The sequence below is a fragment of the Lycium barbarum genome, chromosome 7 (genome assembly GCF_019175385.1).
Source record: "Lycium barbarum isolate Lr01 chromosome 7, ASM1917538v2, whole genome shotgun sequence".
Taxonomy (NCBI): domain Eukaryota; kingdom Viridiplantae; phylum Streptophyta; class Magnoliopsida; order Solanales; family Solanaceae; genus Lycium; species Lycium barbarum.
In genome coordinates this window covers 115,722,178-115,733,134 of record NC_083343.1, presented here as the reverse complement: position 1 = coordinate 115,733,134, position 10,957 = coordinate 115,722,178, and the positions used below count along the sequence as shown (strand labels likewise).

The following is a 10,957-nucleotide window of genomic DNA, read 5'->3' as shown; positions in this document are numbered from 1 at the left end:
TTGACTGTAACTCCCGTAGTAGGCTTGTGTGGGTTGATCTTATCATTTTATTGGAAAATTGCCTAACTGTATATCTTCTTCCCCGTAGTAGGCTTGTGTGGGTTGATCTTATCATTTTATTGGAAAATTGCCTAACTGTATATCTTCTTCCACTGCTTCAGAAATTATCCTTAAATGACTAGGATAGAACTGTCAATTCGAAATATGAATATTGACAAAGTAGTTAAAAAACAAAATAATTTCAACGGATTTTACCAAACTATGAGACTTTTAACAATTGGAAAAGTCATAACTATATATATTATTAGCGTAAATGATCTTTCCACTGACATGGCTAAAGTGAAAATTGAATTGGTAGAAAAGTCTTAATTCACATTTAAACCACGGGGCAGCCATTCCATTTTGAAAACTACAAATTAACAGTAACAGCTACGTCGTGATGACAATTCATAGACAAAATAATTATATCCCACTTGGAAACTTCTCCTTTAGGCAACAAGATGGAAACTATATGCTATTTCTTTTCTTTCTTTAATTTTGGTGAAAGTGCAAAGATTACGATATTAGCCCAGTAGACAAATCCAACGCATGTGCAAGTCCTCTTAATTTACCATATAGTAAAGTAGTTATTGATAACAGAATGCTACTTTTCTTATGTTTTGTTGATGATCTATTTATTGAAGGAGGGATGATGCGGAATATTTAATTATTAAAACTTTCTAGTAATTAAAGCATAATATTTGTACGGAGTGTTGAAGTATGTGATTATTTCAACTAAAAGCTTAAGTTAGAGAATTAGTAGCTCAGTTGGTTGGTTAACTGAACTTTTACTTTGTTAGTGAGGGTTCGAATCCCTATATTGCAATCCCCTCTCCATTTTTTTTTTAAAAAACTTATGTTATTAAAGAGAAAATAATTTTATTTATTTTATTATATTTGTTTAAATTTGATGAGAAAGGCATGTGAAAATTCTTTTTGGCGAAGGGCGGCGGTGAGACTCGAAAGACCACTTACTACGCTGCTACCATGTTGAAATGTGAGATCGTCTCAATTGCAAGCTTAAATTAATGGTGTGTTATGTACGAAAGGAAAATATTTTCCTGAATTTTTTCTTTTTTTAGACAATAAGTAGTTGGTTAGGAGTAAGTTATTCTTGTATTCAAATCCTGGATAAGTAATAATGTATTTGGTAGCTAGTTATGAGGTGATTTATTCATGTATAAAATTAGTACCGTATTTGATTTGTAATTTAGAAACTCGCATAATTAATACATGTATAAGTTATGAAGAAATCTATGTATTATTTTATGCAGGGCAGAAGGTGGAATAACTAATACATGAATAAACATGAAAAATTAAAAAATATTTCTTCCAAAAAAAAAAAAAAAACACACCCTAAGTTAGTTATTACATAAATCAAACTTTTATTTAGTTTATTTGTAGTAGTACTCCTATCTTTTAACCCTAGAAAAAGCGAAGGTCAACAATTTTTGCTTCGTCTGGACATCTTTTCAAACAGGGAAAAATCAGGGACCCAAATGTACACAACGGAAGAAAATAAATGTAAAAGAGAAGTCCAGCATCCAAACCAAGTATGACTATTGTCGTGGTATTCTTATTTAGTTGTTAGTATTGAAACAGCCTCTTGCAGAAATGCAAGTAAGGCTGCGTACAATAGACTCTTGTGGTCCGATCCTTTCTCGGACCACACGCATAGCGGGAGCTTAGTGCACTGAACTTCCCTTTTTAGTATTGAAATTTTTGTGTGTTTACTTTTCTAATTTCCAGCCACTTACAAAAGAATCTAAGAGTAGAAGCATCTTTCTAGATAGAATTGGGCTTAAAAAAGCGCATGTTGTAATATTCAAAAGGTTGAAAAATCAAAGCAGACAAAAAAAAGATTTGACAGTCGATCAAGTTTATACGTTAAGTTGATGCTAGTTGTGTTAATGTTTGCTACGACATTCTCATTTCTTGCGATCTCACCTTATAAATACATTGCTTTTCTTGTCATTATTTCATTCAAGAATAATAAGAAGAATTACATATATAGCAAAGCAACATTTATGTTCAGGAAAAAATCGACGGTTCACTTGAAAAACTGAGGCTTATAATGAAAGTTTTCATACTTCAATTTATAGGAGTTCTCTTCTTTTCTGGCCTTTTATTTAGTCAAGCTTCTGTTCATCGTCATCGATTTGTTGTAAGTTTCTTCCTAACATTTTTATGCATGTTTTCATTTCCAAATTGTAAATGCTATTAGCTATATATATATATATATATATATATATATATATATATATATATATATATATTCTTCACTCCTTACAAAGAAAAATTAAAATTTCTCCCACCATATAAAAGGACTCTTAGTTATATTGAAAAAATATTGAAGTTTGGGGAAATCTAATAGTTGAATTGTATATTTAGTACTTCACATGCTATAACATTAGATGAGACAGGGCTAATTTTATCCTATATTTTTGTTCCCAAAATCATAGTCTACATTTGTGAAAGGGTTAAAGTAATATAAACCGTTAGTGATGTAGATAACTTTTTATATTATTAGGTCTCTCAAATGATATTTATACTATTTGGTTGCATGTTTGGCAAACTGAAAGTCCGAAGACTTTATACAAATTCTTCGCCAAACGTAAATTTAGGATGGATTTTGTGGATTTAATTGAACCTATTATATTCTGTTGCACTTGGTATAGATCAAATAAATTTTGAATCCAGTGACAAAATTTTTTATTCACTTATATTCTTGACTTTGTAATTGCAATAACTCATATATATCGCTCGTCATGAATGTTGCAGGTGAAAGAAGCTCCATACACTAGGCTTTGCAGCACAAAGAACATCTTAACTGTCGATGGCCAATTTCCAGGGCCTGTTCTTTATGCCAATACAGGGGATACGTTTGTTGTCGATGTCTATAACCAAGGAAGCCAAAATATAACCATTCATTGGCAAGTATCTTTAGCTAAAATGTGTAATCTGTTAAATTGTAGGATCATCTCATCAAATATAGGTTGATGTTAATTTATTAATAATCAAATTAAATTATGCAGGCACGGTGTGAAACAGCCAAGATATCCGTGGTCAGATGGTCCTGAATTTATTACTCAGTGCCCGATTCGACCGGGAACAAATTTCAGTCAAACGATTAAGCTTTCAGATGAGGAGGGCACATTGTGGTGGCATGCTCATAGCGATTGGTCGCGAGCTACCGTGCATGGTGCTATTGTGATACGTCCTGCAAATAAAACTCAATATCCTTTCCCTAAACCTGATGGTGAAATACCTATCATATTAGGTACAATATTCACTAATTAAACTAAGAGATCAATTAATTCTATCTGTTTTCTTCTTTCCTTATTATTTTCATCGTGATGAATTATGCATTATGATGTGTGAAATGCAGGAGAATGGTGGAAGAGTGATGTACAAGCAGTGCTTAATGATTTTGTGGCAAGTGGAGGAGATCCAAATATTTCAGATGCGTACCTTATAAATGGTCAACCAGGGGATTTATATCCTTGCTCAAGAAATGGTTCAAAACTCATTCTTTAACCTCGTCTCATTTTATTTAAGGGATCTTTAAATTTTTAGGGAGCTGGCCTAAAAAGATTTCATCTGCCTAGCCATGATTGATTGTAGATATCACCGGCGTATACTAAATATATATAATACATCTATACACTTATTATACTGAATAAATCTGTAAAAAATTTAAGAATAGAATTATGTTTTGTTGTAGGCTCTGTTCGGCTGTTGTATAATATGGACTTATGTGTAGGGAAAAATTCTCATAGTCTTTAATATGGCTATAATCTCATGAATAATTTCTATACTATCAAAGCATTTTAATCGAGTATAACAAGTTATTTATCGCAGTTTTTAGAGTTACCAAACCGGGATTGTTATCGATAGTTACATTTTGTTTTAGGTCATCTATAGTTGATGATGTAAAAATATCGTGCATTGTCTCTATATAGAAGTCGAACTCCACCAACTTTCTCATAATCCAACTGTAGCGGGAATCTGTTACTTGTTTACCATATTGATTACAATACTATAATTCTGCATTCTCAGATAGAAATGTTACAATTTGATTTTCTTTTCCACAGGTACGTACAAGCTAACAGTTGACGATGGCAAGACATATTTGCTACGAATGGTCAACGCTGTAATGAACAATCAAATGTTCTTCTCCATTGCAAATCATCAACTCACAGTCGTAGGATCAGATGGTGCCTATTTAAAGCCATTCAAAGCAAATTATATCATAATTTCCCCGGGTCAAACAATTGACTTATTGCTTGAAGCAAATCAACCCCATAACCACTATTACATGGCTGCACGAGCATACAGTAGCAACCCTGGAATTACATTCGATAACACGACCACCACCGCTACACTCCAGTATCGGGGAAATTACACCCCGACCCAACCACCATCGTTCCCGAATTATCTCCCTAATAACACTGATACGAATGCATCGGTCAGTTTCACAGGGAAATTCCGATTTTTGGCTACCAAGACACATCAATTGGACGTACCACTGAACGTTACGAACAATTTGTTGTTTACTTTTTCTATCAATACGTTGCCTTGTGCAAATGAGTCGTGCCAAGGACCCAACGGAGATAGATTCGCTGCTAGTGTGAATAATATAAGTTTTGTTTTGCCTCGAATTGACATACTTGAGGCTTATTATAGGGATATTAATGGGATTTATGGAGATGATTTTCCTAGTGTTCCACCTTTGAGATTCAATTTCACAGGAGATTCAATTCCTGTGGAATTTCAAACAGCTGATAGGAGAACTGAAGTGCATGTTCTTGAATATGGATCAAAGGTGGAGCTTGTTTTTCAAGGGACTAATTTATTAGGTGGACTTGATCATCCTATTCATTTGCATGGACAGAGTTTTTATGTGGTTGGTTTGGGTCTTGGAAATTTTAATAACAGGACGGATCCTTTGAATTATAATGTTGTTGATCCTCCTCTGCAAAATACTATTGCGGTTCCTAGGAATGGATGGGCAGCTGTCAGATTCACAGCAAATAATCCTGGTACGATCAAATACATTTTTATCTTACTTCTTGTCATTATTACTTATAGCTTCAATCAGTTTTAATTTATGCTGCGGTGTTTGACTAATTTTAGAATTCGTAAGAAACTTGTAATTTTAAGCCTTTCAACACATAATATATTTGTTGCTCTAAAAGCAGGTCAATATTGGTTTAAAGTTAAATGGTAAAAAATATAAAAAGACATCAATATTCTTTTTGGAATATAATAGACTAATAAGGAAAAAGCGCATCATATAAAATAAAGCACCGAAATTATTACTTACGGAGTTATATTGAGATACAAGATTCGAACATATGTATAAAACAGTTTTTACTTTTGGTATATTTGAAATGAAGGCATATACGTATTCAAGTTGCTGATATGGAGAGAAATACTTAAATTATATATATTGATAGTGTAAATATTTTCTATTCCATCACATTAAATTAAGAGGAAGTTACACTTTTGATGTTTCACTCTAAAATATTTACAGCCACTAGCCAATATACATTTATTATACATTATATATGTCGACTATTTCTTTTTTCGGGGCTGCTGTTTAAGTTAATTTCCCTGATATTCTTACATTATCAGTAAATTTTAGTTAAACGAAATATATATACTGCCAATTTCACTTTGTGATATAATTTGACTTTTCTTTTTTATCTTTTAATTGTTGATCAGGTGTGTGGTTTTTGCACTGCCATTTCGAACGTCACTTGACCTGGGGAATGGATATGGCATTCATTGTTAGAGATGGAAAAGGCTCTGAAGAAAAACTTCTGCCTCCACCTCCAGATATGCCCAAGTGTTGATTCAATCATATATTGACAAAATAAATTTTATTAAATTTGGCTCCTCACATAGAGGCATCGAATTAATAGTTTGCAAAATGCCTAGGAATATATTTTTTTAAAATGGATTGTATTTTATTTGTTTGTATGACTTAGCTTTGTATTGTTTATGATACAGATTTTAGAATGTATTCTAAATGTATAACGGATCATGAATAAATGAAAGTCTTTTTTGCTTTTTTTTTTTGGTTTCTCACTTGGTATCCATCAATTGCATTGGAGCCTCGACTAAATATATCCGCGCCATATAAGTCACATTTAAGGAGAAAGGGCTCCCTATCATGATTTTTTCCATACTGATAGTTCAAATACTAGATTTTTGTTTAAGGGTGGAGGAATTCTATCCATCTTACCACAATGACCCTTGGTGGTTGCTTTTATGATTTTTCTTCAAGAAGGCTCACGCTAATTTTGTGACAATTAATTTTGAAAGGCTACCATTAGTTATTATTATTGCCAGGTCTGTAAAGACCAAGTCGCTGAATTAAAACACATCTTGGGAGTAAATTAAAGCTAGTAAAGTTGATGAATAAAATTTCCAATTTTGAGTAATTAAGATTGGGGAATGAATTTCGGGAAGGAAACAACAGAAGATTCAGCATAATATGTAGGGGAAATTACGCCCAAATACCATTCAGTCATCTAGTCTAGAAAATATGTATACATTGTACAAAATATACTATATATACCCATACATATAATACACATACCTGTACACAACATATGCAGCCCCGAAAATAGGTAGTGTATATTTCGATCATATTTGATAAATAGTGGCCGAAGAGTACACTTGCATAAATGTACAACTATCAGGTTTCATTGGATAATTTACTGACTGTTGGGCCGATGGCAGTCCATCCTTTAGTGGACCCGTTCAACTTCGTTAATGGGCTGAATTTACCCAATTGGGGCGTCTAAGTGATAGAATAGCCACGTTTTTAAAGAAATTTACGTGGTGAATCAATATTTGATAAATATTTTCAGAAATCACAACACTCTGTTTCTTTTCAATAATAGCAGCCTTATTTATACAATTAGCAGTGCTTTGTATAATAGAACATTTCTACACGAAATAAAACTCCACAAATCAAGGGATATATTTCAATTAATCCTTACCAACTTATATCTCTCCTCTCATCTTCTTAGTTCTTAATAACTAGCATTTATATTTCCACTCATTTCTCACCTTCTAGTAAATTCTAACCCGCTGTACACTATTAAATTTTTATTATTATAGTGTGTATGTATATATTTATTTATTTATAATTATACATTATTATAATACTGCATATATATTTATTTAATTACACTCTATTAAATATCAGCACTATGTTGTACAATATATACCATGCATTCCACATATATATTCAATTAACCACAATTATAATATTGTATATATACTTATTCAACTTATATATTTATTTATACCTTGTATACATTCTTTCCACTTAAATATTTAATTATACCTTGTATAAATATATTCCACTTATATACTTAATTATACCCTGTATAAATATATTTTTCTATATACACATACACACATACTTGGTATATTATTTGGTGTAATTTATACATGACTTATATTGTGTATAATTTTCTATTGTAATTTGCACATGATTTATTATAATTTATACATAATTTATTCAGTGTATAGATTTGCAATTATGAGGTTAAATTTCTGGCTTCCTTCGGCATATTATCATACAAGTTATATTCCAGCTTCCATCTGAAAATTTTATAATATCTATATCAGATTTATTATTTTTAATTTTTGAAATGAGAGCAGACAAAATGTGTTGTTATGTCATGTGAGTAATAAGTGTTGTATGACATATATTAATAACAACAATTTCAGTTTAAAGTAGTTTGTCTTTATTGAGTAGTTTAACTTGACTAACATTTATCTTTTTAATGTACAAAAATGATATATGAATATTCAATCAACGTTTTATTCTCTTAGGAACAAACTATAATGAAATTTTAGGGGCTTTTAGCTGGAATGTCGTCCGGATTATGTTTTATCATCTATTACAGTATACAAACCCGTACTTGTCATGGAATGTAAAATAGTTAATCCTGCTATGATTTTGTAAAAAAATTCTGAACTTTGTACAGTTATGTTTTTTTCCCAAGTTTTTATACGGAGTGTCCTTAGTGGTCGTTTGTAAATGTGTTACATGCCATATTTGTATAAGAGGGCATAGTAGTCAACTGACAGTGGTATAGGAGGGTATAATAGTCAATTCACAGCTAAGTGACAGCTGGAGGTAGTTAGTAGAAGTAACCGACTTGTTAGAGGTTGTTAACAGTAGTAGTCGGTTAAGTAATTCGGTACATATACAAAGATACAAGTCATTGTAAGGATTACCTTGATTAGTGATAATAAACTCTATCTCTCTTTGTCTTCTCTATTGGTATCTCTCTTTCTGTTGCACTGTTCAGAGATCATTCTTCTCCATTGATCTCTTAGGTCTACAGAATTGTGTTAAGCTCAATTAACACATTCCATTTGGTATCAGAGCGGTACGACTGCGGAATCATGACGGTAACTCAAGAATTGAGATGGGATGTCGATGAATTGCGAGGACAAATGCAAACTATGGGTACAACGATGGAGGAAATCCGTCAATTGATTGTACAGATGGGTCAAAATCGAGCTCCAGCAGGAGAGGAGATCCATGAAAATGGTGATATGCACGTCAATGGTGGAGGAAATCAGAATGGAAGAGGAAATCGCGGTGGAAACCCCAATTTCGTAAACACTCGTTATTCACGGGTAGAATTTCCCAGATTCAATGGTGACGATATGAGAGGTTGGATCTGTCGATGCGAGCAATTCTTCGAGGTTGATGAAACACCGGAAGAATTGAAGGTGAAGTTAGCCGCAATTAATATGGAGGGAAGGGCTCTTCAATGGCATCAAGCGTTGGTGAAATCTCGATTGGGTCGAGACCTTCCAAATTGGGGAGATTATGTGCGTGCTTTGAATCTCAGGTTTAGCCATACTATGAGCGATGATCCTATGGCAGAGTTGATCGGATTGAGGCAAAATGGGAGTGTCCAAGAATTTTTGGACAAATTTGATGAACTGTTGAACCATGTGGAATTGACAGAGGAGTATTCAATCAGTTGTTTCTTGAATGGACTGAAACCAGAGATTGAAGTTAATATTAGGATGTTATCACCAAGAACCTTGATGAAAGCATATAACCTAGCCAAATTGACTGAACAATCACTAAAGTTGCAGAACCAGTCATTTATCAGAACTTCTAAGGCATTGTTACCCACCCCAGGTACTTCGTGGAACTCTAATTACAAGAATCAGTATCACGGTGAGAGTAGTAAAGGCTTTAGCAATAATAGAGTTTCGAATTACAGTACTTTTAATGGTAGAAATGCACCCCCCAAGAGACTCTCAAGTAGTGAGATGGATGAGAAGAGGGCTAAGGGGTTATGCTTTTGGTGTGATGAGAAATTTACTCCAAACCATGTATGTAAGAAGAGGAAACAACTGTTGATTCTTGAGGTCGAGGAAGACATAGAAGAACCACCTGAACCAATCTATGACCTAGATGAGTTAGCCCTAATGGAAGAGAGTGCACAAGAGTCTGAATTGTGCCCCCAAATGTCTGCTCATGCACTAGAAGGAACAGTAGATTTCACAACTATGAGAGTGAAAGGGTCGGTGAAGAGTAAGATGGTTCATGTACTGGTGGATTCGGGTGCCACACACAACTTCATGGATATCACTATTGCTAGGAGATTGGGTATGAAGATTGAGACTATTCCTGCTTTCTCGGTAGCTATAGCTAATGGGAACAAAGTGTATAGCAAATTCATGAGTAGGAAGGTCGAATGGAAGATGCAAGGTGTAGATTTCATGGCTGATATGTTGGTGATTCCACTAGGAGGGGCCGATGTTGTTCTTGGTATTCAATGGCTTATTACCTTGGGGGACATTAAATGGAATTTTAGAGACCTGAAGATGGAATTCATGATTCATGGAAGGAAGGTTTCACTTAGGGGAAGCAAACCTAACCCCCCTAAACTGGTTGACAATATCCAAATGCACAAGTTGTTGAGTAAGCCAGCTCAGCTGAACATGATGACAATAGCATTTGTGCAGTCCCAAGAGCAGTGCTTAACAACTCTCAATAGTCAACAGGTGGAGATAGCCCCGGATTTGCAGAAACTCTTAGATCAATTCTCTTCATTGTTTGAGGTGCCCAAAGAGTTGCCTCCTAGAAGAGCTCATGATCACAAGATCATACTAAAAGATGGAGTCCCACCTGTGAATGTGAGACCCTACAGATATGCAGCCAGCCAAAAAGATGAAATTGAAAAGATGATTGCAGAAATGTTGGAGTCTGGTGTCATCAGACCAAGTGTAAGTACCTATTCTTCCCCTATAGTCATGGTTAAAAAGAAAGATGGGTCTTGGAGATTATGTATTGACTATAGACAACTAAACAATAACACTGTTAAAGACAAATTCCCTATCCCTGTCATAGAGGAACTTCTAGATGAATTGGGAGGGTCCAAATTCTTCTCTAAATTGGACCTTAGAGCTGGATACCACCAAATTAGGATGGCAGAATCGAACATTGAAAAGACAGCATTTAGATCACACAATGGACATTATGAATTTGTTGTTATGCCATTTGGTTTAACAAATGCACCATCCACTTTTCAGAGTTTGATGAACACTATTTTTTAACCTTACCTAAGGAAGTTCATTCTTGTATTTTTTGATGATATATTAGTCTACAGTCCCTCTTGGTCTTCCCATTTATTGCACTTAGAGTAGGCTTTCAAAGTGCTGGAACATCACACTCTATTTGTCAAACTTAGCAAATGTTCTTTTGGCAAGATGGAAGTAGATTATCTTGGTCACATTATCACTCAGGAGGGTGTAGCAGCTGACCCTCATAAGGTCAAAGTAATGAAGGAATGGCCTACCCCTACGACTATTAAAGAACTCAGAGGGTTCTTAGGTCTTACTGGCTATTACAGAAGGTTTG

At 34.0% G+C, this 10,957-nt stretch overlaps 2 protein-coding genes across 2 annotated transcripts; both read left to right on the top strand.

The window, feature by feature from the left end:
* The first annotated feature begins 2,013 nt into the window (after nucleotides 1-2,013).
* Nucleotides 2,014-6,118, top strand: LOC132603915 (laccase-14-like). Its single transcript, XM_060317216.1, has 6 exons — nucleotides 2,014-2,203; nucleotides 2,821-2,972; nucleotides 3,075-3,319; nucleotides 3,428-3,556; nucleotides 4,134-5,081; nucleotides 5,767-6,118. Exons 1-6 carry the CDS (start codon nucleotides 2,114-2,116, stop codon nucleotides 5,895-5,897), a joined length of 1,695 nt encoding a protein of 564 aa, XP_060173199.1. The 5' UTR covers nucleotides 2,014-2,113; the 3' UTR covers nucleotides 5,898-6,118.
* Nucleotides 6,119-8,475: 2,357 nt separating this feature from the next.
* Nucleotides 8,476-10,653, top strand: LOC132601798 (uncharacterized). The gene has a single exon (XM_060314861.1). It carries the CDS (start codon nucleotides 8,476-8,478, stop codon nucleotides 10,651-10,653), a length of 2,178 nt encoding a protein of 725 aa, XP_060170844.1.
* The last annotated feature ends 304 nt before the right edge of the window (nucleotides 10,654-10,957 follow it).

What these genes read in the sequence shown, in the direction of transcription:
- LOC132601798 (XM_060314861.1), top strand. Translation starts at nt 8,476, where the DNA reads ATGACGGTAACTCAAGAATTGAGATGGGATGTCGATGAATTGCGAGGA.
- LOC132603915 (XM_060317216.1), top strand. Translation starts at nt 2,114, where the DNA reads ATGAAAGTTTTCATACTTCAATTTATAGGAGTTCTCTTCTTTTCTGGC. An exon ending in TGAAATACCTATCATATTAG is followed by an intron (nt 3,320 to 3,427) that starts GTACAATATTCA and finishes TGTGAAATGCAG; the next exon opens with GAGAATGGTGGAAGAGTGAT. An exon ending in ATATCCTTGCTCAAGAAATG is followed by an intron (nt 3,557 to 4,133) that starts GTTCAAAACTCA and finishes TCTTTTCCACAG; the next exon opens with GTACGTACAAGCTAACAGTT.